The following is a 25,878-nucleotide window of genomic DNA, read 5'->3' as shown; positions in this document are numbered from 1 at the left end:
CCCTTGTGGCCACTGCGTAAAGTGCTAGATTTTATTTCTTTTCTTTTTTCCCATCCCACAACTTTTCAAAAACAAAACCAACAGGCAAGAAGAATGTTAGCCACATTAGCACCAACTATCACATGTGGCAGGTAAATGTGTTCTGGGGAGAATAACAGGTAGGTTCTTTACTCACATTATACTTTATTTACATTCATGAACATTCACATTAACTTATTCAAATAACCTCCAGGTTCTCAACAATTCACACAATGTTATGAGAGTAGTTATTATTATTATTCTATTACCGTAGAAAGAGGTTATAGCAGAGAAGACGACCTAATCATTTTATCTTCTTTATGACACATTTGCGATCACATAAAACTGCAATGACAGAATCTGATGACAGAAAATCCCTCACGGTGGGAAAACGACAGGGAGACGACGACGGCGCCGCTCTAAACCTTCCTAAGCTTAAAGAAAAGCCTCAACAAGGGAGGCAGCAGAACCGTGGTCAGACTCTCCAGCAGGTATCACAGATACATACTCGGGTTTACAAAACGTCCGCTTGTAAAGTGTTAGAGATGCTCAAGTTCTGGTTTCACCACAGGTCCGGCTCCACCCACACGATCCTCCTCTGCTCCTCCCAGATGACGGTGCGCAGGCGGGTCAGCAGGGAGTTCTGGTCGCACCAGGAGTCCGGATCCACGCTGCGGTACAGACAGGGCAGCTTGTCCAGCAGCGGCTCCTCGTTCTGGGAGCAGGTCAGCAGCTGCTCCTCCGACCGGGCCTGGCGCTGCAGCTTGGACCTGCGGGTGGATCAGGAAGCTCATCAGCATCCCACCGGAGCGCCGCCACCCTAGAGCGGGCTCACTCCTGGTTCTGAGGGTCTCCAAGAGGAGCTTGGGGGCAGAGCCTTCAGAGCCCCGTGTGAGGACGTGCCCCTGGGCTTTCTGTTACCATGGTAACCTTCTTCCATGGAGACAGACACTAATGAGGATGCTGATGTTCTCTGCCCATCCCAGGGAGGAGGGTGTCCCACCCTAACCCTAACCTGACCAGAGGAAGAGTGTGAGGTGCACGAGCGCGGCCGCAGGTGCACGGGCGCGGCCGCAGGTGCACGAGCGCGGCCGCAGGTGCACGAGCGCCTTTACCTGAGTTTCCGAGCACTTCTGGCAGACTGGCTGACGAAGATGATGATGGGGAAAACCTTGGCCCGGTGCAGGCGCCGCACACAGTCCAGCCCCAGAGGCAGCACACAGTGGATCCCCTGTGGGGCAGGAGAAGACGTGACACGTGCTGCGTGTTCGGCGTCACGATGATGGTGATGATGGTGATGCACAGACCTTCTTCATCACGTTCTCAACACTCTTCAGGGTGTAGCAGTGGTTGGAGCCCTGTTCAAACTCCTCCAGGATCTCAGCCCTCTGCAGCTGAGCTGCGTGTTCACTGGGGCTCAGCACCTCTGTCAAAACATTATGAAACATTATTATGGGATAGACTGGCAGGGATCATTATTAAAGCCTCTATCTCATCTCCTTCGGCAACAGCGCCCCCTAGCGGCAGCGCCGTGTTAATGCGGCCGTTCAAGAGCCGGAAGCTGCGCAAACAGACTGAATCTGATAAAGATCATGGGTAATAAAGGGGAATAAAGGGAATAAAGGGGAATAAAGGGGAATAAAGGGTAATAAAGGGGAATAAAGGGTAATAAAAGGGAATAAAGGGGAATAAAGGGGAATAAAGGGTAATAAGGGGAATAAAGGGTAATAAAGGGCCAGAAAAGACCGAACTGTTCCCACAGGAGGTGGAGTTGGGAGGCTGGTCCCAGTACCCCCCTTCTCATGGTCCCAGTACCCCCTTCTCATGGTCCCAGTACCCCCTTCCCATGGTCCCAGTACCCCCCTTCCATGGTCCCAGTACCCCCTTCTCATGGTCCCAGTACCCCCTTCTCATGGTCCCAGTACCCCCTTCCCATGGTCCCAGTACCCCCTTCTCATGGTCCCAGTACCCCCTTCCCATGGTCCCAGTACCCCCTTCTCATGGTCCCAGTACCCCCTTCTCATGGTCCCAGTACCCCCTTCCCATGGTCCCAGTACCCCCTTCTCATGGTCCCAGTACCCCCTTCTCATGGTCCCAGTACCCCCCTTCCATGGTCCCAGTACCCCCTTCCCATGGTCCCAGTACCCCCTTCTCATGGGCCATGGACAGTCCTCAGGAACACCAGACTGTTCTAGGAACTAAGGGTTAGCAACCATCTCCAAGGAGACCAGGCATGGAGAAAACTGGAGAAGTAAGCTAAGCAGTGAACAGGTGAACCACCCAAGTGAAATACTCCTAGTGAACAGGTGAACCACCCAAGTGAAATACTCCTAGTGAACAGGTGAACCATCCAAGTGAAATACTCCTAGTGAACAGGTGAACCACCCAAGTGAAATACTCCTAGTGAACAGGTGAACCACCCAAGTGAAATACTCCTCGTGAACAGGTGAACCACCCAAGTGAAATACTCCTAGTGAACAGGTGAACCACCCAAGTGAAATACTCCTAGTGAACAGGTGAACCACCCAAGTGAAATACTCCTCGTGAACAGGTGAACCACCCAAGTGAAATACTCCTCGTGAACAGGTGAATCACCCAAGTGAAATACTCCTAGTGAACAGGTGAACCACCCAAGTGCAATACTCCTAGTGAACAGGTGAACCACCCAAGTGCAATACTCCTAGTGAACAGGTGAACCACCCAAGTGAAATACTCCTAGTGAACAGGTGAACCACCCAAGTGAAATACTCCTAGTGAACAGGTGAACCACCCAAGTGCAATACTCCTCGTGAACAGGTGAACCACCCAAGTGCAATACTCCTAGTGAACAGGTGAACCACCCAAGTGCAATACTCCTCGTGAACAGGTGAACCACCCAAGTGCAATACTCCTCGTGAACAGGTGAACCACCCAAGTGCAACCTTTCCCATCTCTGCTGCTTCTATGTGCTTCTCCTCCGTTCTTTAAACACAACTTTCTTTGCCTCGTCAGCTCCAAACGTAGAGATTTCAGCTCCACTCAGTTCGTGAAGCGTCTGGGTACCAAAGAGTTAACTTTAAACCTCGAACAAAGCCTTTTGTCCTGACATATAAGCCGCTCATTATGGGATGTAGAACGCCTCATTTGATCCTTTGACCAGAAGTCTGGCCCTTCTAGTCCTGCAGGGTTCCTGCTGACATCACTGGCAACAGGTGAACAGGAAGCCACCTGTGTGTTTTAGCAGAAGCGCTAATGCTAGCTAGCTAGCCTCACTGGTCAAACGAGCGTAAACGTGCGCGAGTCCTCCCGAGTCCCCCTCCCGGTCACCGGTCCAGGGTCTCTTTTCAACCATCTCAACTCAACCTGGTGTTGACGTTCACCTCCAGCGAGATCTCTTTTGTTTTACGGCTCTTCCGTCTCGTGAGGAACAGGTGTGCGTCACGCACTAGTGCACGCTGGGTAATGTAGTTTAGCCATGGGAGTACATCAATCAGGAAGTGCAAAGAGAGAAACGACACCTTTGTGACGTTCATAAATATACAGATCTGAATAAATATACTTCCTGGTCAGCTTCCTACCAGGAGTGCAGAGCTGGAAGCCCTGCCAGCCAGCCAGCTTCTTGTCCAGGACCCGTCCCAGGACGGTGGGCAGCAGCAGGACGGGCCGGCACACGGGCGGGTAGTGAGGGGTGACGAGTGTGTACGGCATGAGGGACACGCAGCTCTTGGCTGTGGCTGCATCGCCTACATGGGAAAGGAGCCACGTTTTGAGGGGGGTCGGGGCCATGAAAGCAGCATGAAAGCAGCATGAAAGCAGCATGAAAGCAGCATGAAAGCGGCATGAAAGCGGCATGAAAGCACCATGAAAGCACCATGAAAGCAGCATGAAAGCAGCATGAAAGCAGCATGAAAGCGCCATGAAAGCACCATGAAAGCACCATGAAAGCGCCATGAAAGCAACATGAAAGCACCATGAAAGCAGCATGAAAGCGCCATGAAAGCAGCATGAAAGCGCCATGAAAGCGCCATGAAAGCAGCATGAAAGCACCATGAAAGCAGCATGAAAGCAGCATGAAAGCAGCATGAAAGCAGCATGAAAGCAGCATGAAAGCGCCATGAAAGCGCCATGAAAGCAGCATGAAAGCAGCATGAAAGCGCCATGAAAGCGCCATGAAAGCAGCATGAAAGCGCCATGAAAGCGCCATGAAAGCGCCATGAAAGCGCCATGAAAGCACCATGAAAGCAGCATGAAAGCGCCATGAAAGCGCCATGAAAGCAGCATGAAAGCGCCATGAAAGCGCCATGAAAGCGCCATGAAAGCAGCATGAAAGCACCATGAAAGCAGCATGAAAGCAGCATGAAAGCGCCATGAAAGCGCCATGAAAGCAACATGAAAGCACCATGAAAGCAGCATGAAAGCAGCATGAAAGCAGCATGAAAGCAGCATGAAAGCAGCATGAAAGCGCCATGAAAGCGCCATGAAAGCGCCATGAAAGCAGCATGAAAGCAGCATGAAAGCAGCATGAAAGCAGCATGAAAGCACCATGGAAGCACCATGGAAGCAGCATGAAAGCACCATGAAAGCACCATGGAAGCACCATGAAAGCAGCATGAAAGCAGCATGAAAGCAGCATGAAAGCACCATGGAAGCACCATGGAAGCAGCATGAAAGCACCATGAAAGCACCATGAAAGCACCATGAAAGCACCATGGAAGCAGCATGAAAGCAGCATGAAAGCAGCATGAAAGCAGCATGAAAGCAGCATGAAAGCAGCATGAAAGCAGCATGAAAGCACTACCTGGGTCGGCGCTCTTGCTCTTTTCGTTCTCCACACTGACCCACAGCGGGTTCCGACCCGGACGCCCGGTGCTGACAATCCTCACCGCCTTCTGCTTGTTTTGAGCCTCCTCTTGGAAACCCTGCCAGGAACGTGTCAGCTGGAGGATCTTCATGGTGGACGTGATTCTTTTTTCTTACCTTTTGAGGCTTCTTTGTCTGGAAGCTCATGTTCTCAAGCGCTTGGATTAAGAGTCTCTGTGCCCTGCAGCCAAGAATAAAAACCTCAAATCGTTACCTTTGTTCATATTATGGGATGTTGAATCTCCAGTACTGGAGCTGGAACACTTCACGATAGTCAACAAAAGGACTGAACACTTCTTTCCATCGTGAGTCACTGGAGTCGCTACTGGTTCAGCAACATATTCAACTACTTTATCACACGCCAGCATTCTTCTCTTTAAATTCCATGACGTCAGATGCTGCATTTAAATTCTCAAGGCTCTTTAAAAAGACTTGCTAGGCCGGCAGCTTCCAGCTCCAGAACAAACCTGTAGTAATTGGGCACAGTTCCACTCTGGAGGTCCAGCAGCTGGCAGGGGTGGACCTGGCTGGCGTGCCACGAGTCCTCGGCACCAGGGGGCTGCGTGTTGGTCACGTGAAGAATGTCGTTGCAGAACACAGCCAAGGACCCGCTGGAGCCAGCAGCCAGCGACATGTTGACCCGAACGTAGAAGGAGTCTCCGGATGAGGCCTCGTTGTTCTGCAGCTGCTGCAGCAGCACCTCGTAATCTGCAGGCAGACGGGAGAACATCCAGGACAGCTAGCTGGTTGGTGGCGTAGCTAACTGGTTGGTGGCGTAGCTAACTGGTTGGTGGCGTAGCTAACTGATTGGTGGCATAGCCAAATGGTTGGTGGCGTAGCTAACTGGTTGGTGGTGTAGCTAACTGGTTGGTGGCGTAGCTAACTGGTTGGTGGCGTAGCTAACTGGCTGGTGGCGTAGCCAAATGGTTGGTGGCGTAGCTAACTGGTTGGTGGTGTAGTTAACTGGTTGGTGATGTAGCTAACTGATTGGTGGTGTAGCTAACTGGTTGGTGGTGTAGCTAACTGGTTGGTGGTGTAGCTAACTGGTTGGTGGTGTAGCTAACTGGCTGGTGGTGTAGCTAACTGACTGGTGGTGTAGCTAACTGACTGGTGGTGTAGCTAACTGGCTGGTGGTGTAGCTAACTGGTTGGTGGTGTAGCTAACTGGTTGGTGGCGTAGCTACAGTGTGAGCTGTGAGAAATCTGGCGGATAATGAAAGCGGGTCACCAGCCTATCAGCTGATATCAGCTCTGTAATCTCGTGCATGTTAGCATCACGCCAGACGTGGTCATAAACATTTATGTCCAGGGAAATTTCCGGCGGCTGCCCTTTGGCTGCTGTTTTCCATGTCACATTCATCAGACGGACACGGCGGGGGGCCTACCAGCCTGCCGGGGCCGGACGGAGAGGTGGCAGAGGCCTGTGACCTGGCCCAGAGCCCACATGGCTTCCTCCAACGTGGAGTCCTCCAGCATCATCCTCAGAGACTTCTGGTTCTGCTCATATTTCACCTGTTGAACACCACCATCAAAAGAGGAGCCTCCTCACGGGCAATAAAGTCGGGCATTAGAGAGACCCACCTCCACCACCTGAGCCCCGGGGCTGATGCCCACAGTGTGGGCGGGGCTGCCCTCCGTCACCTGGTGCACAAACACCCCCGTCTTGTTGCCCCCGACCAGCGTCAGCTGCCCCAGCAGCTTCTCTCCCTGGAAGGAGATGGTGAGCACTCGGCCGTTCACGCGGATCGCTTTAGCACGAGAGCGCATGAGGAAGGGAGGGGCCGCGGGTCTGGAGAGGCTGGGGGAGAGCGGGCGCTCGTTAGTGCACGTGGAAATCAGCGCACGTGGAAACTCCACGGCAACGCTTCCTGACATCTGCTGACGTCATGAGTCCCATCTGGCTGTGCAGGTGTGTTCAGGTGTGATTTAACACGTGTGTGTCCATCCTGTGTGTGATTAATCACGTGTGTGTCCATCCTGTGTGTGATTAAACACTTGTGTGTCCATCCTGTGTGTGATTTAACATGTGTGTGTCCATCCTGTGTGTGATTAATCACGTGTGTGTCCATCCTGTGTGTGATTAATCACGTGTGTGTCCATCCTGTGTGTGATTTAACATGTGTGTGTCCATCCTGTGTGTGATTAATCACGTGTGTGTCCATCCTGTGTGTGATTAAACACGTGTGTGTCCATCCTGTGTGTGATTAAACATGTGTGTGTCCATCCTGTGTGTGTGATTAATCATGTGTGTGTCCATCCTGTGTGTGATTAATCATGTGTGTGTCCATCCTGTGTGTGATTAAACATGTGTGTGTCCATCCTGTGTGTGATTAATCATGTGTGTGTCCATCCTGTGTGTGATTAATCATGTGTGTGTCCATCCTGTGTGTGATTAAACATGTGTGTGTCCATCCTGTGTGTGATTAATCATGTGTGTGTCCATCCTGTGTGTGATTAATCACGTGTGTGTCCATCCTGTGTGTGATTAATCACGTGTGTGTCCATCCTGTGTGTGATTTAACACGTGTGTGTGACTGTCTCACCACTCAGTCCTGGGGCTTCTGGAGCAGGACAGTTTGGGCCTCTGCTTGTCGTCTGTTTCCACTAAACAAAAGAAATTCATGTTTAATCATCAATGATTTTCCTTCTCTGGACTGAAAAAAAAAGATCTAAACTCCTGATCCGCTCTGTGAATCCGGTGCCGGGTTTTTGTTCGTGCCCTCCCGAGGCTCACCTGTGTATCGGAACCTGAGCGTCTCTGCGCTTCCCCGTATTTTCCTGCCTTTGCAGCCGCCTCCTCCACCCGGAGTTTCCAGCCCGTCGCATTTCTCTTTTTTTTCCTGCCTCGTTTGCCGAGTTTTTGTCATTTACCACTTACTCACTTTGACTCATGATTTTGTGTCTTTCACTGTTAACTTAGGGTCCCAGCAGCTGCTACTAAACACACACAGACACAGACACAGACACAGACACAGACACAGACACACACACACACACCGTTGTGCAGGAACACAAAGTCGTCCATCAGACAGTCGCTCTCCTCTGTTTCAACACTGCGAGAGAAGCAAGAGAAGCTTCATTATGTGACTCAGGTGTCTCACTGTCACTGTGACGCGTCTGTGCGCCCTGTAACACACCTGCTGTCTGCACACCCAGCTTCCTCCCGCCTGCGGAGAGACTCCGGGCCCGGGGGCTCCACCTTCCTGGATCGGATGCTACTCATCGCTACATCACACTGTGAACAGTCAGTAAGGGATTCAGTTAGAGGGAATCAGACAGACAGGCAGACAGACAGGCAGACAGGCAGGCAGACAGGCACCTCTGACATGCAGAGACTGGCTGTCAGGGGGTTGAGTGCGTCCATGCGGCAGAGGCGGCGCCGGCCGGGCCCCTGCGCCTCCTCGGAGCTGCTGCTCAGGCGCTGCCAGTCCAGGTCTGCGTCCTGTGGAGGAGACGCAGAGCAGCATGAGCACGTGACAGAGGAGGCGGCGCGGCGGCCCCCGTCCGACGGTACCTCGAAGCTCCGCCGCTGCTCCTCGGAGCCTCCTCGAGTCCGAGCCGAGAAGAGCCGCTCTTGGAGCTCCATCAGCTGAGACCTCAGGGCGTCTTTCTCCGCCAGGACCCGGGCGATCATGGCCTGGGCTTCGTCTCTGGACAGGTAGGCCTGAAAGGTGCAGGCATCATCTGACCGTCTTTACTTCCACATGTTACCGATGAGACGCCGAAGGACCAACAGTCCTGTATGGTTCCTGGTTCCTGCGGTTTAAAGCTGCCACCTTCATCGAGCAGTTACGGGAACGTTACCTGGTCTCGCTCTGCCAGCAGCTCCCTCATCTGGGCCTGGATCACCGTGTTCTTCTGCTGCTGCAGGTTGCAGTCCTGAGTCAGCTGCTGCACCTCCAGAGTCAGGTTCTCCTTCTCCTCCAACAGCTGGATGCACGGAGAAGGTGTGAAGATCATCCCGCCAGATGAGGGCCAACGCTACCATGAGATCAAACCGTACCGCGTGTTTCTCTGCCAGCAGCTTCTCGTTGTCCTCCCTGGAACACCTGAGCTGCTCTGCGAGCTCCACCTGGCTGTCTATGGCCTCCGCCAGATCCTGGGCCAGGATGTCCTGACGAGCCTGGCAGGAACACAGCAGCAGATGAGTCTCGAGAGGACGGGACGACGGTCCACCGACCAGGACGCCTCCTCCCCGTCCTCACCGGATCCAGCTTCTCCACTTTGACCAGCTGGCAGCGCAGGCTCCTCACTTCCTCCTCCAGCTGGGCCTCAGCAGGGGGGCCACACCGGAGCGAGTGCCGCTGCTGGAACTCGTTCTGGATCTGAGCCTTCTGCAGGTCAGTCTGCAGCTGGTACACCTGAGGGCAGCAGACGGGGCAGCAGACGTGAGGCTTTCTACCCCCAAAATGGACGCCCGCGTGTGTGTGTGTGTGTGTGTGAGTGTGTGGGGGGCATCACTGACCTGGAGGTTGAGGTCGTGCAGGCGCATGTTGAGGGCGGACTTCTCCTCCACGGCTGCCGTGTAGCGCACGTAAAGGTCGCACTTCTCGTCCTTCAGCCTGGTGACCTCCTTGTGCGCGGAGGTCAGGTGTCTCCGCACGCGCTCGTTCTCCGACTGAAGGCGGCGGCACTTCTCCTCCTGCCCCACGAGCTGCCGGAGCTCCGCCTCCAGCGAGGCGGCGCGCGCGCCCGCCCTGCTGGCCTCGCAGCGCGCCTCCTGCAGCTCCTTCTGCATCCCCGTCACCGCTCGGACCAGGTACTCGGTCAGCTCCGAGTACTTGATCAGCCCTGCGGGCAGAGGGTCGCGCTCACACGTGCACACGGAGGCAGGAATGGAAACTTACGCCTGGAGGAGACGCACCGCTGAATCGGGACGGTTCGGTGCTGGGTTTGTGTCCCGTGGCCTGAGTGTACAGCGTCGGGTAATGGATCATCAGGCTCTCCAGCAAGGCCACAGCACCGTTCCTGCCCTGGGTCCTCAGCAGGTCCAGCATGTAGCCTGCAGGGAGGAGAGGACCACATCTGGGTTAGGGTTAGTAGTGTTGGTTAGGACAGAGGAAGACCTGGGACCAGGTCCGGGTACGAGCCTGCATTTGGAAGACCTGGGCCACATTTAACAAAGTTGGCAAAGCTCCAGCTCTGGGGCGGGAGCAGAACCGCTCGTGCTCCGAGGTTCAGCGGGTCGTAGATTAACATTCCAGCCGGGTTAATATTCCTATTCATCCCTTAAAATATCAAAGGAAACCCAAGGGATTTTCCGAATCCTAAACCAGGAAAGAGAGAGGAGTCTTACTGGTTCTCATGCTCCGGTTGGTGAGGTTGTGACAGGAGAGGATCTCGTCTTCGTCCATCTCTGTGAGGACCCTGGCCTGGCGCAGGTACGGGATCAGGATGCAGGGGCGCACCCCCAGGGAGATCCGGTGGCGGTTGTCATTGATTAGCTCCCAGAGTTCCTCCTCACCCATCTCTTTCAGGTCCGGACCTCCAGGGACGCACTCGGCCGCCATGGCGTGAGCTTCCTGGTGTCTGCCCCCTGCTGTGGACCGCACACCCTCAGCAGCTGGTTCCTGGAGCGTGACCGAAGAGTAGGACTGACGGGAAGAGACAAAAATGCCTGTTATGGGGCGGGCTGTGGCCACGCCCCGGGGCAGCTCGCCCCAGTCTGTGTGCGTACAACAAAACCTGTAAGACAAGACCTGTGTGAAGCAGCGGACACACACACACACACACACACACACACACACTCACACACACACACACACACACGCTGTTGGTGCTCAGGGGTTCATGGGGGGCAGCAGGGTCTGGAGGGGAGCAGGTAGCGGTGTCGCATGAGTTCCGCCTCTTTAATAATTCCTAATCAGAGAACAGCAAACACACGACACTCCGCTGACAGGAGTAAACACTGAAGTGCAAAGTCCCCCCGGAGACGAGGAAATAAGCCCGGCGAGGGCTGCCGGGACGCGCGTGGGCTCGTGTTCTACCCGAACAGACGGGAGTTGTTAACTTACTGCTAATGATGTCAGCAGCTCATTTTAAAACGTTGTGTGTTTGAAATCTGCTCAGAGGTCAAACAATCAAGCGACCCCAACGCACGGACGCACAGATGAGGCGGCGGTCAGAGCACGTTGGACCCGGGCCAGACCGGGCCAGACCGGGCCAGACCGGCGGCTCGGAACACGGACACAGACCCGGGATCGGGCCCCAAGTCTCGGCCGGTGCTGCTGGCTGAGGGAGCGTTCCAGCGTTGCGTAACCCGACCCAACAGCTGCTTATCTCCAGCACATGAGGTCACACTGTTTACAACACAACACCTGTGGGGTTTCCCAACAGGCTTCCAGGGGCCGATGCAATTAGAGAGAAACATTATCACGAAAAGGTCGGTTTAGAGAAGAACACAAACCTTTATATAGCAGAAGGAAGTAGCTTATGTATGGAACACAGCTCACCCTGCCCTCAGCCCACAGGAGCGGTTCTACTGGAACGGCAACAAATTTGCCACCGATGCATCATGACCTAACGAACGAGGGTGTGACGTCATCACCTGGAGGCGGAGCCTCCTCCGGTGGTTGGTAAATCTAAAAAGGCTCTTCTGCATCAGTCTCGGGGTGTACACACACACACACACACACACACCTCAGAAAAACATGCACGTGCAGCAAAGGCGCTGTTGAACGCTGCGCATCGGCAATAAAAACTTAATTACAGAGCAAAACAACAACCACTCAGCTCTGGGTGAGCAGACGTGATTTAAGGTGGAATCAGAGATTCTGGAAGTCTCCCAACACACACACACACACGCACACACACACACACAAAAGGACTTTGTAAGTAGATTATGTGAATGATTAATGTGAGAGTTAACCTATTAAAGGTTGAGAATGTTTCCTGCGTGACCTCATGGTGTCGAGGTTAGCCAAGATACATTAATTAGAATTAAGGTATCAGTAAAACTGCTGCAAACTTTAAAGAATGATGTAAGAAAGACAGATAACACATATCTGACAGACTTCTAATGCTTTTAATTAAGGCAGATTGAATCTCTGAATTGGCTTCAAAACAATTGACATCAAAGCTTTAAACATATACAACTTATGGAATATCTTCATCTTACCAAAAAAATACAAACCACAACCCACTTGGTGTAAAACTGAATAAAGGGTTCAGGAGCTGGGCTGGCAGAGCAGCTGCAGGCGTAAACAGGGGGGGTCCAGATGCTGGAGCACATCTGGCTCCGTCACAGGACCATTAACGGACCCGTGAGCTGACATCCCAGCTGGTTCCAGATGTGCCAGCAGCTTCAAACCTTTCCATTTGCTCCACACAGTCAGTTCATTTTGGTCATTTCACCTGGTCAACCATCAACATCTGGTCCTTCAGAAACCCGAGAATACAAAAGAAGCCGGACCGGAACGCGTGTCCAAGCAGGAAAGATCCAGAGAATTGTGCAATCATTTAGGTACCACAATCAGAGCGTGACCGGGCGAGAGCGCTGCTCTTATTATAGCACTATTAACCATATATGATCCATAAATACATTCATTAAACATGTGAGAGGGCTTCATCTATGCAAGGTCATCAAAGAAAGCTGCACAACACCTCCATCATTGCACTTTGTGTTACTTTATAGAACTTATTTGGAGAAAGAGGCGTTTCCTACACGTACGTGGCGTTCCCATACAGCCAGGAGACGCCGGCGTTGGAAGTGTTGGCGAATGAAGGGACGTGTGGAGGGCGGCACCAAGAAATACTGTTGAACATTCCCACCCAGACCGGATGGGACCGGTTTGGCAGCCCGAGTCGTCTTTAACACTATCAAGGACCAAATACGGGAACCTAAAGGCACCACGCCGCCGCTACATCAGCGATGTGCTCTAAACGCCAACCTGTTCATGGGTTCACCAACAGGTGTCAGTGTTGGTTTATCCTGGAATCTGGAACTGCACTTCCTGTCTTGGTCGGGGCGGCGGCGGCCTCTGTAGCGCGATATAAGACGGGTTTTAACACATCTGCCTGGGTCACTTCCTCCACCCACACTTCTCCTTCCATGAGAGGCACTTGCTGTTGTATAAATCCTTCAGTAGAAATCCGACTTTTCTTCCTGGAATCTTCCTGGCTGGATTTTAGCGTTTCCTGGGAATACTGCTGCTCCCTCTGCAGGGAGGATCCAACCCTTCCAGGAACGTGTTGGTTTCTGTAGCATCTGCACGACTGACTTTGGCTCCAGGTTCCACTTTGACACTTCAGGAAACACTGTAAACGATCTTCACGGCTGAGCGCCGCCGTCCGCCTTCGGCTCGGAGGGCGGCGGCTCCAGCCCGGAGCTCGCCAACGGCCCGCCGCTCGAGCGCTGATCCATGGCCGAGTGCATGACGGACAGCCACACGTCATCCATGTTTGGCATCACAAAGATTTTCTACGACAGAGAGAAGGAGGTGAGGTTTATGGCTGGGTGAACCACAAACCGGAGCGAAATTCCGGACCTTAAACGCTTGTCTCCTGCTTCATACCTGGAATTCCTGCTCCAGTTTCCTCTCTATCCAGTCGGTGACATGAGCCAGAGTGACCTCCCTCTCCCCCAGCTTCGGTCGGGCCTTCAGTTCCAGGTGAGGAGGCGTCCTGAAGCCGTACCTGCCACAGAAATAACCAAACCATTCAGGAATGAGAGCAGGTAACTGGGTTCACTGGTGCATCCTTATTCAGCTCAGGGAGGATTCACGTTGACCTTTGAACTCACTCAAGACTTAAGAAAACAAAAGGCTGCAGCATAAAGGTTCAGTCAAAACTAAGATTTAACAAAGTAATTAAGTGTGTGATTCTACTGACTTTTTAAATTAATTTATGAAGGTCTATTCTACCAGAAAATAATTTTAATTTCGTCTGAAAGACATTGTAGTTGCCACCAGCAGGTGGCAGCAGAGTCTTCTATATAGAATATAGAATATAATATAATATAGACTTATTTACACCAAATGTTCAACACTGCGCAACATTTGCTCATGACTGAGATGCCAAAAAGCCAAATAAATCCCCAGAAAGAACTTCAAAAATAAAAGAATACTTCCGCTGCAGAATGTTTGCTTTATTGACCATCTATATGAACACAAGGACGACGACCTTCTACAAGGTTTAACCGGAATTTCCTTCATGCCACCGACTGACAGGCTGTGTTTTTAATCAAAACTTCCCCGTTGGCATTTGTCCTTTCAGTCAAATGTAACGGAAGTGGCAGCCCACCAGCAGTAGTGGTGCTACCGGTTTGGATCCAAACCAGTCTGGCAGACTTTACATACCATATCCTGTCGGTGGGAGGAGGAGGGATGTTGACAGCCAACGTTCCCTGGAGTTTCTGAACCTCCACGGTGAGGAGCAGCGGCGTGTTGGACACTTCCTCCATCTTCTTCTTGATGAACTCTGTTTCTGTGGCTTTCTGAAAGTATTTCGATTTGGTGATCTTGTCCACGAAGCGCATGATCTTGCTGGGTTTGTGACCCCCGGCCCAACTTTATGGGACAGAAGGACAAATTTAGCGTTACTGGAATGCTACTGCTAACACAATAAACGGAACCATGCTAATCCAACAGAATATTCTCAGCACGGATGGAGACTCCTGCTCACCCGTCTGGTCCAGCAGACTCATTCGAGATCTCAGAGAAGTCCTCCTCATCTGAAGATCCTGCACTGGACGACTCCTCGTCACTGTCAGCCAGGCAGTACGTGCGCGGCCTGGGTCTGAAAGTACAGAAATGCTTAAAACACATGGATGGAATCTCCGCAGTCTTAAAACAACATGAATGAATGAGGAAGTGAAAATCCCATCAGTAAGACATGATGACACACGTGCACAGTGGTTGCACCGGGTCAGTGAAGCTCAGGCAAAGACATAAGCCATGCAAAAAATGTCCTCAAGTAGAACTCACCAAGAGTAGAAATGTATCAAAATAGCAGCCAGAGTCAGGCAGAATCCAGAGGGAAGAGCAGAGAAAGAAAGGAGGAGATGGGGTATAAAAGACAGCTGCTGAGTGGAGACCCAGGAGAAGGTGGAGCACAGATAACAAGGCAGCAATCAAATGATGCAGAAGGCAAACAACACCCTCCTTCTCCACCTCTTTCTCTGACAGGAAACGCTTGCAAAGCAGGCGCAGACGTGCAGAAATGCTTCAGAATCAGAAACGGCTGAGAATCGTTTGTGGACATAACCCGAGCTGCAGCGGCGCTTCTGCTCCGCTCCTCAGGAAGGAGCAGCTCTGGTGTGTGCGTGAGAACTTTGGCAGCCTCACCCGTCTTTGCCACACTCCCCAGAGCGGCTGGTCTCGTCCTCTTTGCCCAAGCGGATGAGATTCATCTTAGTTTCCAGGGTCATGAGGAAAGAGCCGCTGTAGGACACGTCCAGGCTGAACCACAGGCCTGAGGGACACACAACCATCATTGGAAAACAATCCAAGAACCTGGAAAAGGGTGAACTTTGTGATGCTAGCCCTGCTGCTAATAATGCTAATATTAAATCCCATTAAATCAGAGCGGCTGGCTCCAGTCCTGTCTGCTCCGTCTGGTGAGAGAGGATCACATTACGAGCTCATAAAGAGGACGAGCTTCCCTCCTCGCTGCCACGCTTCAGATTCGCGTATTGATTGAAACCTGAGGGAAGCGGCCGTTCCTGAGCTGCAGCTGGTGGATACGGGCCGTCAGGTCCAAAGCTCTCGCTCGCTCCGAGGTCACGTCTCCACACGCACCCTTACAGAATACAACAGACAGGCCAGAACCCCCCGAGCGTGTGCACGTCTGCGCGTGCACGTCTGCGCGTTGGTAGTGTCTGCCTCTTGCCTCTGTAGTCAATGGAGGGTTCGGAGGCCTTGAGGATCCGGGGGGTTGCCGAGCCCATGTCCAGTTCAGTCAGAGTCAGCTCGTTCATGAAATAAGGCAGCTGCAAGAGACGAAAGCAGGTGAGGTTGCCATGGAGACGCTCCTAAACTATCACTGAGCAGCTGCTGTTTGTGTCGCAGTGGTTAGAGAGCGGACGAGTCCTTCACTCACTCGGATCTTGCTGAGTTTCATCTGAATCTTTTTGGAGACCAGTTCGGCCCAGTGGGGCTCCGTCAGGAAGTCCCAGAAGATGCGTCCCACCGCTGCGTTCACCCAGGCAACAGCGTGGTCCTCCTGCTCCTCGTCCCCGCTGGGCTGCACCTCCGCCGGGGTGGAGCTCTGGAACTGGAAACACAAGGTCTCAGCTCCTCCAGAGAGGGAACAGAAGCGTGGTCAAAAGAAACCTGCTCAACTCTTTTAGCTGTGTTCATCATGTCCCTGCAAACCTTTGTGAATAGTGGTTTATAAAGAACCTAATAAATCTGTACACCAAAATCAGCCTGTGAGAAACACAGACCAACATTTTCCAGATACTTTTATGTGCTCAGGCCCAGACAAATCTTTATCTATAAATAGGCGGCTGTGAACTCCAGCTGAACTATTCCAACACAGCTACAGTGATGATCAATACCCTCAGTTTGGAGGCTCCGGCTCTCGTCTGTGCCTTTATTCATCTTTGTGCCAGCAAAGCAGCACAAGAACAGAAACAAGTACAAAAGAAGAAGATCAAAAGCTGTGGGAAAAAAAGAATAGTGCAAAAACGGAGAAACAAAAGCAACTGTAGAGGAATCTCCTTAAGGAGGTAAATTAGGTCCGCGGAGACAGGAAATGAAGCAGGAAGTCGCCACCTTTTTGTCGGCCCCGGGGCTGCTCTGAGGACTCTGGCTGAGCGGACTGGCGGCTGCCGAGGCCACGGCGGCTTGCTTGGGCAGAACAGTGGCCATGTAGACGCCGTAGTCCAGGAGGGGCTTGGCTCTGGCTCCTGTTGCCGGGGGGAGGAGGAGGAGGCGTCTCTCGACCTGGGCTGGGACGTCAGCGTCTCCTCCAGGCTGCTGCGGCTGCTGCTGCGACTGTGAGATCTCTGGGCCTCTGAGCAGAGGTGGCAGCAGAGGAGGGGCATTAACATCTGGCCAGTGACAGAGGCTGCACATCCAGAATCAACTCACCACTTTTAGCCCCGGAAACACACAAGGCCTTCTTTAAGTCTGCTTTGAACCTGGAGGCTGCCAGAAAGTGCTGGAACCACTCCTCCTTCTCCCTCCCCGTCCTCCCAAACAGATAGAGGGTGAGCTCCCTGCTGGGAGAGCCGGAGCTCTGCTCCTCCCCTCTGCTGCCCTCGCCCCCCTCTGGCCGCTCCCCCTCTGCCTTGGACATGAAGTCATCCTGTTTGCCCAGATCGATGCAGATCGGATATTTCTTGTTCCACAAACGCTTCCTGGCCAGGTTCTGGGGCAGTAAGTACACCTAGAAGGGGCAGAGGACACACGTTGGGGGGGGTCGGGGGGGGGGAAGAGGGAAGGCGGCGTTTTAGATTTGGGTGAAAGCAAGAACATACTCTGCTGTTGCTGAGGTCGTAGATCTTCTGGCTGATGTAGGTGACGTCGTGCTTGGGTTCGTTGTGCGTGGCTCGGCGAGCGACGTTGTGGTTGGGCTTGGAGAGACGGATGACGGAGCCTTCCAGCCGGACAAAGACGGAGTGCGTCATGGTGGCGTGGTACATCTCCGGGTCGTAGCTTGAGATTTCGTTCATCCAGCCCTGAAAGAAGAAGGCGCTTTTCTTTAAAGGGGATTCTTTCCGTTTCGGAGCTAAGGCCGAGTGCGGTGCGCTCAACTCAACTAATTCAATATTTACCGACCTTATACATTTCTGGTTCCTTAATGTCCAGTTTGGTCAGATTCCATAACTTCCAAGGGTCCCTGGAATGTCCAAACCCAGCGTTGGAGGATTTCAGCCCCGTGAGCCACACGACTCCGATGGCCAACAGGAATCCGAGTCCAATCCCGAGCAGCAGTCCTCCCACATAACTGGGCAGGGGCAACACAAAGTACCCGTAGACCAGGAGCGTGACGACGGTCAGAGTATAAAGTGGAACGTTGGGCTCCACACCTTCAGCCTCAGCGTCGGCGTCACTTCCTGTCTGGCTCCTGGCGCTCGGGGGCACGTCAGCCTGTCTCCCAGGGGCTCCGTCATCGGTCTGACTGCCGCTCGCCTCCGTCTCGACACTGTTGTCAAAGTCGTCGCTGTACAGGATGCAGAACTCCTCATCCTCCTGTTTGGCCAGAGCAGACATGGAGCATTTCTCCAGAGACACGGAGCGGGAGGACGACTTGTTGGGACTCTTGGCGTCCGCCGAGAGCGAGACGGGCGACTCGGTGGAGACCTGGCTGCTCCGGCTCTCCTCCTCCCACTCGGCTCCGTCTTCCTCCTTGATGCAGTAGTTGTTGTTGCTCTCCACGTGGCCGTTGGTCCCTCCGGAGAGCTCGCTGGCGCTGACCGAGAGCGGCTTGGGCCGGTAAATGCCGCCGCCCACCAAGCTGCCGCTCTTTTCGTCCATGATCTTGCTGAGGAGCTGGAGCGGCTCGGAAATGACCTCGGAGAGACGACGCTTGGTGTCTTCGAATTTGGCTTCGACTTCGGACACTTTGAAGAAACCGCCTCTGTCTGGCGAGGTTAACGGAGAGCACGGCGCCGTCTTGGAGTCCCCAGCCGCCGCCGCCGCCGCCGCCGCCGTCCGGGACTGGGTGAACTGTTTGAACAGCTGCAGGTTCAGACGCGGTTCTGGAAGACGGTAGGATGTGGACGAGGAGTCCTGGGACGTGTCGGAGGACAACGATTTGACAAGAGTCTTCATCAGCTGCCGATGTCTGAGCGTCGGAGCTGCGATGGGAGGAAGCCCATCCCGGGGCTCCGCCTCCGAGGACAGAGACTTCACCACGGTGGGAAAGGGGCTGTCGCTGGAGGGGAAGCTCAGAGACTTTATCGGAGGGCAGGAGGAACCTTTCTGCTCGACAATGTGTGACGGCAGAAGTTGTGCGGGAGGGGCCTCGGGAAGGAGAGCGTCCTCGGGCTCAGAGGGAAACGTCTCCTCCTCGAACATCTCCTCACACGCTTCTACGCCGGTCACGATGAGGGACTCGTCCTGAGCGGCTGAGGTTGGGGAGACGGTCGTCACAAATAGCCCTTCCTCCTCCTCCTCCTCCTCCTCCTCCCTCCCCAGAGCTGAGAAGCGAATGGTGACGGTGTCTCTTGATGGCGACCTCTGGACGTGGAGCTTTGGAGACCCAGCAGGTGCTGGTCTCTTGGTGGGCTGAACACACTCTTCATGGCTGAGACGCTTGCTCGTCATGGCACTGCTCCCACTGGGCCGCGTTCTGCACGGAGGAAAAGATGACGCTTAATCAAAGGCAGCTGATCATTATGGTCTGTGTCCAGAAATAAAGGAGCAGGAACGTGACAAAAGGTTTGACCTCATCCTTTTCTGCAGGTAAGCAGAGCAGACGGAGCCCCATCAGAACCTCCTCATCAGCTGATGTGGACCCCCCCCCCCCAATGGCTGAGCTCCCCACACTAAAGAGTCCCTTCTGTCCCTTCTGGCCCTTCCGTTCATGTGCTTGTGAGTGTTTAACAGTGTCACATTCACTCGTCCATTATTGACAAATTGGCAATTAAATGGCTGGTAAAAACGAACAGATGATGCTAAATCTTTACTCCGCATCATCGCCGCTGTTTTAGAGCGTAGAGATACAGCAGAGCTGATCCAGGATCATTTCCAGCACCGTTCCAGGACAACAACAACAACAACAACAATAAACAGACACAAAATGAACGGAGCCATTTGCAACGCTTGACTGGTCCATCGCTGTCAGGATGTGAAGGAGAAAGGTGTCATTACTGGGCGCCATCGAGGGCTTTGACCTCCCACGAGTGTGATCCTGAACCGAGCAGAGGGGGAAGGAACGCTTGGCTGGGCCACAACACACCGAAATGCTGCCATGTTTAACGTCTGGATCCTCACGGCCCCGCACACTTACTGCTCACACTTACTGAGGCCTGTAAAAAAGATCCTCCCGTTGCACATGAGCATGAAACAGCTGCCTGGAAATGCGTCCGAGTGACCTCCTGAAGAGAAAATGGAATTATGGAAATGTGCTGCTGACATTTGGCCCTCGTGCTGCTTCCCTGAACAACACGCTAGCTCCCTCACAAAAGCCTCAACGCGGCCACTCATTGTGACCTGGGTCACGAGTGAGCTCCTTAGCCGGCCGGCTGGCTGCCAGCCACCTCTGCTGCGCGCTGCCACACAATCGGGCCATTGTGGGGAGACGTGGATGCTCGTCTGACCTAAACAACATGGCCAGGCTACGCGCATGGACGGGAATCTGCAGGAATCTGCTGCTACCAAAGTGGGGAGGGGAATCCACCCCCGGAGAGGCACCAAAAGGAAAGGCTGGGAACACACCTGCATGCTGGCGTCACACCTTCAGCACATGTTGGTGGTGACTGTACGGCCCCTGAGCGTCAGGTCCCTGGGGGCTTCCCTGGGGCCAATAGCAATAGCTGAAAGAGACGTTGCCTTGGAGGCTGCTAATGGGGGCTGCAGGAACCAAACGAGCTCATTAGCTCTCACAGTTTATGCTCATCTGTTATGTTAAAAGCTTTACACCAATTCAGAATCTACAGATTTGCTCCTCCAGACGCTGACAGAGGGGACACCAAGCTTCATGGGAGCAGGTGGTGCAACAGAACAGGAGACACTTCTCCTGACCTACAGCCACCACAGCGGGTCAAGGTTACCCTTGGCCCCAAACTGGTTAGTTATTCAAGGGTTAGTTAGTCATGCCCTGCCTACTTTACCAGTAAAGACCTTGGTTTACACAGGTGATCGAGAATGTATTCTTCCTTTATGGCTGTAGGACGAGTGGAGGGAGGCAACGTTCCGGAATTGTCTCACTCCAAGTGGACTGTGCAACCAGATGTTGCTACGTTATCGTTGCTTCTATTTGGTGGTTGTTCAGGACAAATGGATCAGATCTACCGGAACTTCACCGAATCATGAGGCTTTTTCCACCACTTTTCCAGACGTTACTCTGTTGAGGTCAGCAAACACCCCCGTCAGCGCTAACGCCTCAGCGCTACCGCCTCAGCGCTAACGGCTCAGCGTTACCGCCTCAGCGCTACCCCTCAAAGCAGGAATCAGCCTTCCATGACCTGCAGACCTGCCTCAAACGTTCCCATCTGCGTCTCCAATATTCCCACCCATTACCAGAAGAGGGACCAAAAGAAGGAAGAGGAAAAGCTGCTGCTGCTCGTCCGTGGGGCTAAAAGCTCTCAGTGAGCAGCGCTAACAGCTAACAGTTATTGGAGACTCGCTAAGTGCCCTCTAATTACACTTCTACACTATTCTGAAGAATTCGGTTTTTCAGGTTTCCAGGGAGCCTGTGTGGTGTGTGTGTGTGTGTGGGGGGGGGGGGGGGGGGGGGGTGCAATGGAAAGTGTGCTTTCGGTTTTCTTTAACCAGCCAAATAAAAAAACGGTTCTGAAGAATGTCGACGGGCCGGTGAGGCGGGTGGGGTGGAGGCGTGATCTAAATGAGTCTAAACAAACATGCTTATGTTTGAGTCCATTCAGAATTGACCTGACGAACAGAATCAACATCGTTAAAGGTCGAATACGAGTCATGATATGATATATGAGTCACGGTCAAACGATTTTAAACCCTAATCAGATTCATCCCAACGGTGAAACTGATGTGCAATGATACACGTGCACGGCGAGCACCGATCATATCCTTAACGAGCACTCCCTAATTAATATTAAACAGCAAAAGCACATTGTGACAAAATATATATCTGCTTTCCATTTTAAATGTGATCAGGTCAGTTCTAATCAGATTAGAACTAAAATAAGATCTTGCAGTTCGTTAGGAGCCAGCAGGTCGTCACATGGAGACTTTTAAAACCAAAACACTATTTTTATTGCCTGCATGACATCGAGCATGTAATCTGGTTTAGTAGAACATGGATCGGGGCACTTTTAAGACCTTATGGCATTATGGGATGTCCTGCTTATGAAAGCAGCAGATGCTTTATACAGTCCTGGGCCTTATGGGATGTTTCACGTGTCGGATTATGACTGAAAATGCTCTTTAAGTGAGTTAATATCAACATCAGAGTCCAGCATTAAAACAGTGATAAGGGACAAGTGTGCAGCAACCGGCTCCTGATATCACGCCTGCTGGTTATCACTGGTGAACAGAGGAGCCAGGAGGATGCCACCATGTTCACCAGCAGCCATGTTCACCACCACTCATGTTCACCACCACTCATCATTCACCACTCATGTTCACCACCACTCATGTTCACCACTCATGTGCACCACTCATGTGCACCACCAGTCATGTTCACCACCAGCCATGTTCACCAGTCATGTTCACCACCAGTCATGTTCACCACTCATGTGCACCAGTCATGTTCACCACCAGTCATGTTCACCAGTCATGTTCACCACCAGCCATGTTCACCAGTCATGTTCACCACCAGCCATGTTCACCACTCATGTGCACCAGTCATGTTCACCACCAGCCATGTTCACCAGTCATGTTCACAACCAGCCATGTTCACCACCACTCATGTTCACCAGTCATGTTCACCACCCCCATGTTCACCAGCCATGTTCACCACGAGCCATGTTCACCACTCATGTTCACCACCACTCATGTTCACCACCTCTCATGTTCACCACCTCTCATGTTCACCACCTCTCATGTTCACCACCAGCCATGTTCACCACAGCCATGTTCACCACCAGCCATGTTCACCACCAGCCATGTCGACCACTCATGTTCACCACCAGCCATGTTCACCACCAGCCATGTCGACCACTCATGTTCACCACTACTCATGTTCACCACCTCTCATGTTCACCACCTCTCATGTTCACCACCACTCATGTTCACCACCAGCCATGTTCACCACCAGCCATGTTCACCACCAGCCATGTTCACCACCAGCCATGTTCACCAGCAGCCATGTTCACCACCACTCATGTTCACCACCACTCATGTTCACCAGCAGCCATGTTCACACACCACCACTCATGTTCACCACCACTCATGTTCACCACCACTTGTTCACCAGTCATGTTCACCAGCCATGTTCACCAGCCATGTTCACCAGCCATGTTCACCACTCATGTGCACCAGTCATGTTCACAGTCATGTTCACCACCACCATCATGTTCACCAGTCATGTTCACCACCAGTCATGTTCACCACCAGCCATGTTCACCACCAGTCATGTTCACCAGCCATGTTCAGCACTAGTCATGTTCATGTTCACCACCACTCATGTTCACCACCAGTCATGTTCACCACCACTCATGTTCACCACCACTGTTCACCACTGCACTCACCAGTGTTCCCAGTCCACAGGACCATTCCAGTGATTCGTAGCGCTCCGATTTCAGGCATTAACGCCGCTTGTGTATGAAAGATTTATGCTGCATCCTGTAGCTGCTTTCCAAAGGTCGTTCATGCGTTTCACTATAAGCTGTTGGAGATTACGTCACATCCTCGGTGAAACATCTCAAGGAGAAGCACAAATACCTCAAATTCTTCCCCAACAAAACTCTTGCTGCCGTTCTTTAGTGTAAAAGCTCCATAAGCTGCTGCCTACATCTCGTCCAACCTCCCGAAAGAGACGCAACTTTCTGCCACATCCATCCATTCTTGGCTTATTAACTCATTCAAATAGAGAAAATGACTCCTGGACAAACTGTGACTGTGTTTGTGTCAAAATAAAGAAGGAACCTCTCAGAGCTGTGGCCGTTAAACTGAGTCGTACGTGAGCGTTTGTGGGTTCGGTGCCTTGCTCAAGGGCAAGGTGCTAAATTAAATGGATCGGAGGGTGTGGATGCTGAGTTTACCCACTTTATGGGGACATTTGCATCTACAGTGCTCTCAAAAATTCAAATATCAAGTGAGAATCTCTGATATTTATAGAGCAGCTATTTTTAGCGCCCAACCTTGCACCTTGAGTCTCTGTCGTTCTCTCAGACTTTTATCGGACCTGGAAGAGACGATTGGGCGGCAGCACCCAGAAACGGGTCGGCGGATGTTCCGGGCTGGAGACGAGCGGCGTGCGACTCTCTGACTCTTCTCAGAGGGAAAAACCACTGAAAAAGCAACGGCTCCTGAAGCAAGCCACAAATTATCGATGTTTAAATACACCTAACGGGCTGAGCTGTGTTTATTTTAGCCCAAATAAGCCTGAAGTAAGAGCAGAAAAATGTGTTTCAGGGAGGAAAGGTTAACGTATGAGAAGGAGAATGAGGATAGAGCTGTGAGCAGGTGCGGAGCCAACGCAAAACCACTTCCTGTGTGCAGGAACATGACCCTCATCCCCCCACGGAACATTCACGTGACTTCTGTGACAAACATTTGACTGAAGATTCACGTTAACTGAACAGTATCAACACCACATATATCACAAACTAAAGATGGGTCCTTAAATCCAGCCCATATTCATGGAACCTTAACGTTTAAGCACGCCTTGAGGACAGCGTGGGCCTTTGAACATGGAAAACAGCTGGAGGAGCCCCAGCTTTCTCCTCCAGAACAACCCTGATCAGCCTTTTAAATAAACCTAATGTACATTTACTGTGAACGTGGCGGCCTAATTAAGAGCAAGAGTTGTTAGAAGCCTTATTACAGGAGTGGAAGGGCTGTTTCCTACGGCTGGGCCCATTTGCCCCTCCAGCTTTCCCTCCTCAGACTTTGCCCTCGCTGAGGTCATCTGTAGCTCTGGAAACGGGTCGATAGTGAGTTCAGATTCTCTAAAGTGCTTACCTTGGATCCTCCGTGCCATTCAATCCAACCCGGGACCCGCACTCGCCTACTGGAGACTCCAGTTGCGCATCTTCCTGGGGCTTGCTGGATGTTCTGAGGGACATTTGCAGGCAGAAAAACGCATCACCGCAAAATAACCACAAAAATACAGCAGTTGTCCCGTTTAAGGGCCTGTGCGCGCATTTCCGTGGGCCGGGAGTCGACCATATGGCAGACACTATTACCAGAATGTGTTAAAAGGGAATATCGGCTAATACCAGCGCAAACACCAATTGCACAACAACCAGCGCAACCAGCCTGTCTTGTCATGTGGGACCGAAACTGTCTCACTAAAGTTACTCAGACAGCGTTAACATTTCAGGAGATAACCGCACACCAAACCCAGCCGGGGGTGCTGCAGATGCAGAAAAGGGCCGATTAAATCACGAATTAGTTCCAGAGTCCCGACAGTTGGAAGTCAGTCCATTGATCTGCTGGTGTCGAAAGCAAGCCCAGTTTTACCGTGTCGAGGTGGCTCCATCTCCCTCGGGACACTCGGGCGATCCTCGGAGGCGTCTCCGCGACGGCGGAGGGCTCTTGTCAGGTTGCTGTGACCAATTTCCCGCAAGTTCAGGCTCCGTTTGGCGTCCTCGCCTGTTGACAGCCCTTTATCGTGGAGTCAGTTCCTCAAAACCCAGAAAAGGGCAGGCAGGCCAGAGCAATCGACCCCGCGCACTCGATCGCTTGGGTTTGCTCTCTGCTCTACGGCGGGCGATCGATGTTTCCGGGAGCGTTTGCTCAGGTCTGGAGAGCAAAGCAGGACGGTATCAGAAGGTAAACAGTAAAATATGTAAATACAGAAGTCTCTGCACTGTCAGCTTTAGCCACGCAGCACGTAAAAACGCAATAAAACGGTTCCAAATATCAGCAGCTGCTCAGAAGAGGACCTCTGCTCAAAACATTAACTCCTTTTTAAATACATACCTTCGCCCTTCTAAGCGTATTTAAAAACGTTCGTCGCTATAACGACTTTGGTGATGTTGTTTTTCTGGTGCACAATATTAAATAAAGATTCACTCTCGCTATAGGAGAATATTTAATATATTGGCCGCATAGAACAGCAGTCCCGTGATTTACCTGGCTTACATCGCCATCTCGTGGTGGTAGAGGGCAACTGCTAGATTTAAAGAATGAAAAATAAACGAACACAAATAATTGTTTTAAGCCACCTATTCTAAGCGATATGACTATAAAAAGATTTAGAGATCATATAACTACTACATGCTTACCTGAGCACCTGTTGCATATGGTTATATTTGTGGCTCTTTACT

The 25,878-nt window shown here is 52.2% G+C and overlaps 2 protein-coding genes across 2 annotated transcripts; both read right to left on the bottom strand.

Moving 5' to 3' along the window:
- Positions 1-163: 163 nt before the first annotated feature.
- On the bottom strand, positions 164-11,278 carry card14 (caspase recruitment domain family, member 14). Its single transcript, XM_057035609.1, has 21 exons — positions 11,263-11,278; positions 10,153-10,450; positions 9,721-9,858; positions 9,322-9,647; positions 9,062-9,217; positions 8,860-8,979; positions 8,661-8,786; positions 8,371-8,520; positions 8,176-8,298; positions 7,994-8,091; positions 7,854-7,909; positions 7,400-7,460; positions 6,438-6,654; positions 6,242-6,368; positions 5,325-5,565; positions 4,975-5,038; positions 4,796-4,916; positions 3,576-3,740; positions 1,326-1,444; positions 1,134-1,249; positions 164-788 (listed from the first exon to the last, which is right to left on the bottom strand). The coding sequence occupies exons 2-21, from the start codon at positions 10,364-10,366 to the stop codon at positions 581-583; spliced, it is 2,946 nt and encodes a 981-aa protein (XP_056891589.1). The 5' UTR covers positions 10,367-10,450; positions 11,263-11,278; the 3' UTR covers positions 164-580.
- A 583-nt stretch (positions 11,279-11,861) lies between these two features.
- LOC130527284 (testis-expressed protein 2-like) lies at positions 11,862-25,340 on the bottom strand. The gene is given in 14 exon segments (XM_057035608.1): positions 11,862-13,275; positions 13,370-13,490; positions 14,153-14,362; positions 14,478-14,591; positions 15,140-15,266; positions 15,684-15,783; positions 15,894-16,067; positions 16,571-16,716; positions 16,719-16,811; positions 16,889-17,186; positions 17,278-17,478; positions 17,579-19,094; positions 24,569-24,661; positions 25,070-25,340. Coding segments are annotated over 12 exon segments (3,225 nt in total). The 5' UTR covers positions 19,070-19,094; positions 24,569-24,661; positions 25,070-25,340; the 3' UTR covers positions 11,862-13,125.
- Positions 25,341-25,878: the final 538 nt, after the last annotated feature.

Source organism: Takifugu flavidus, chromosome 6 (assembly GCF_003711565.1).
Source record: "Takifugu flavidus isolate HTHZ2018 chromosome 6, ASM371156v2, whole genome shotgun sequence".
Taxonomy (NCBI): Eukaryota; Metazoa; Chordata; class Actinopteri; order Tetraodontiformes; family Tetraodontidae; genus Takifugu; species Takifugu flavidus.
The sequence above is the reverse complement of the archived record's forward strand: the minus strand, read 5'-3'. Positions and strand labels throughout refer to the sequence as shown.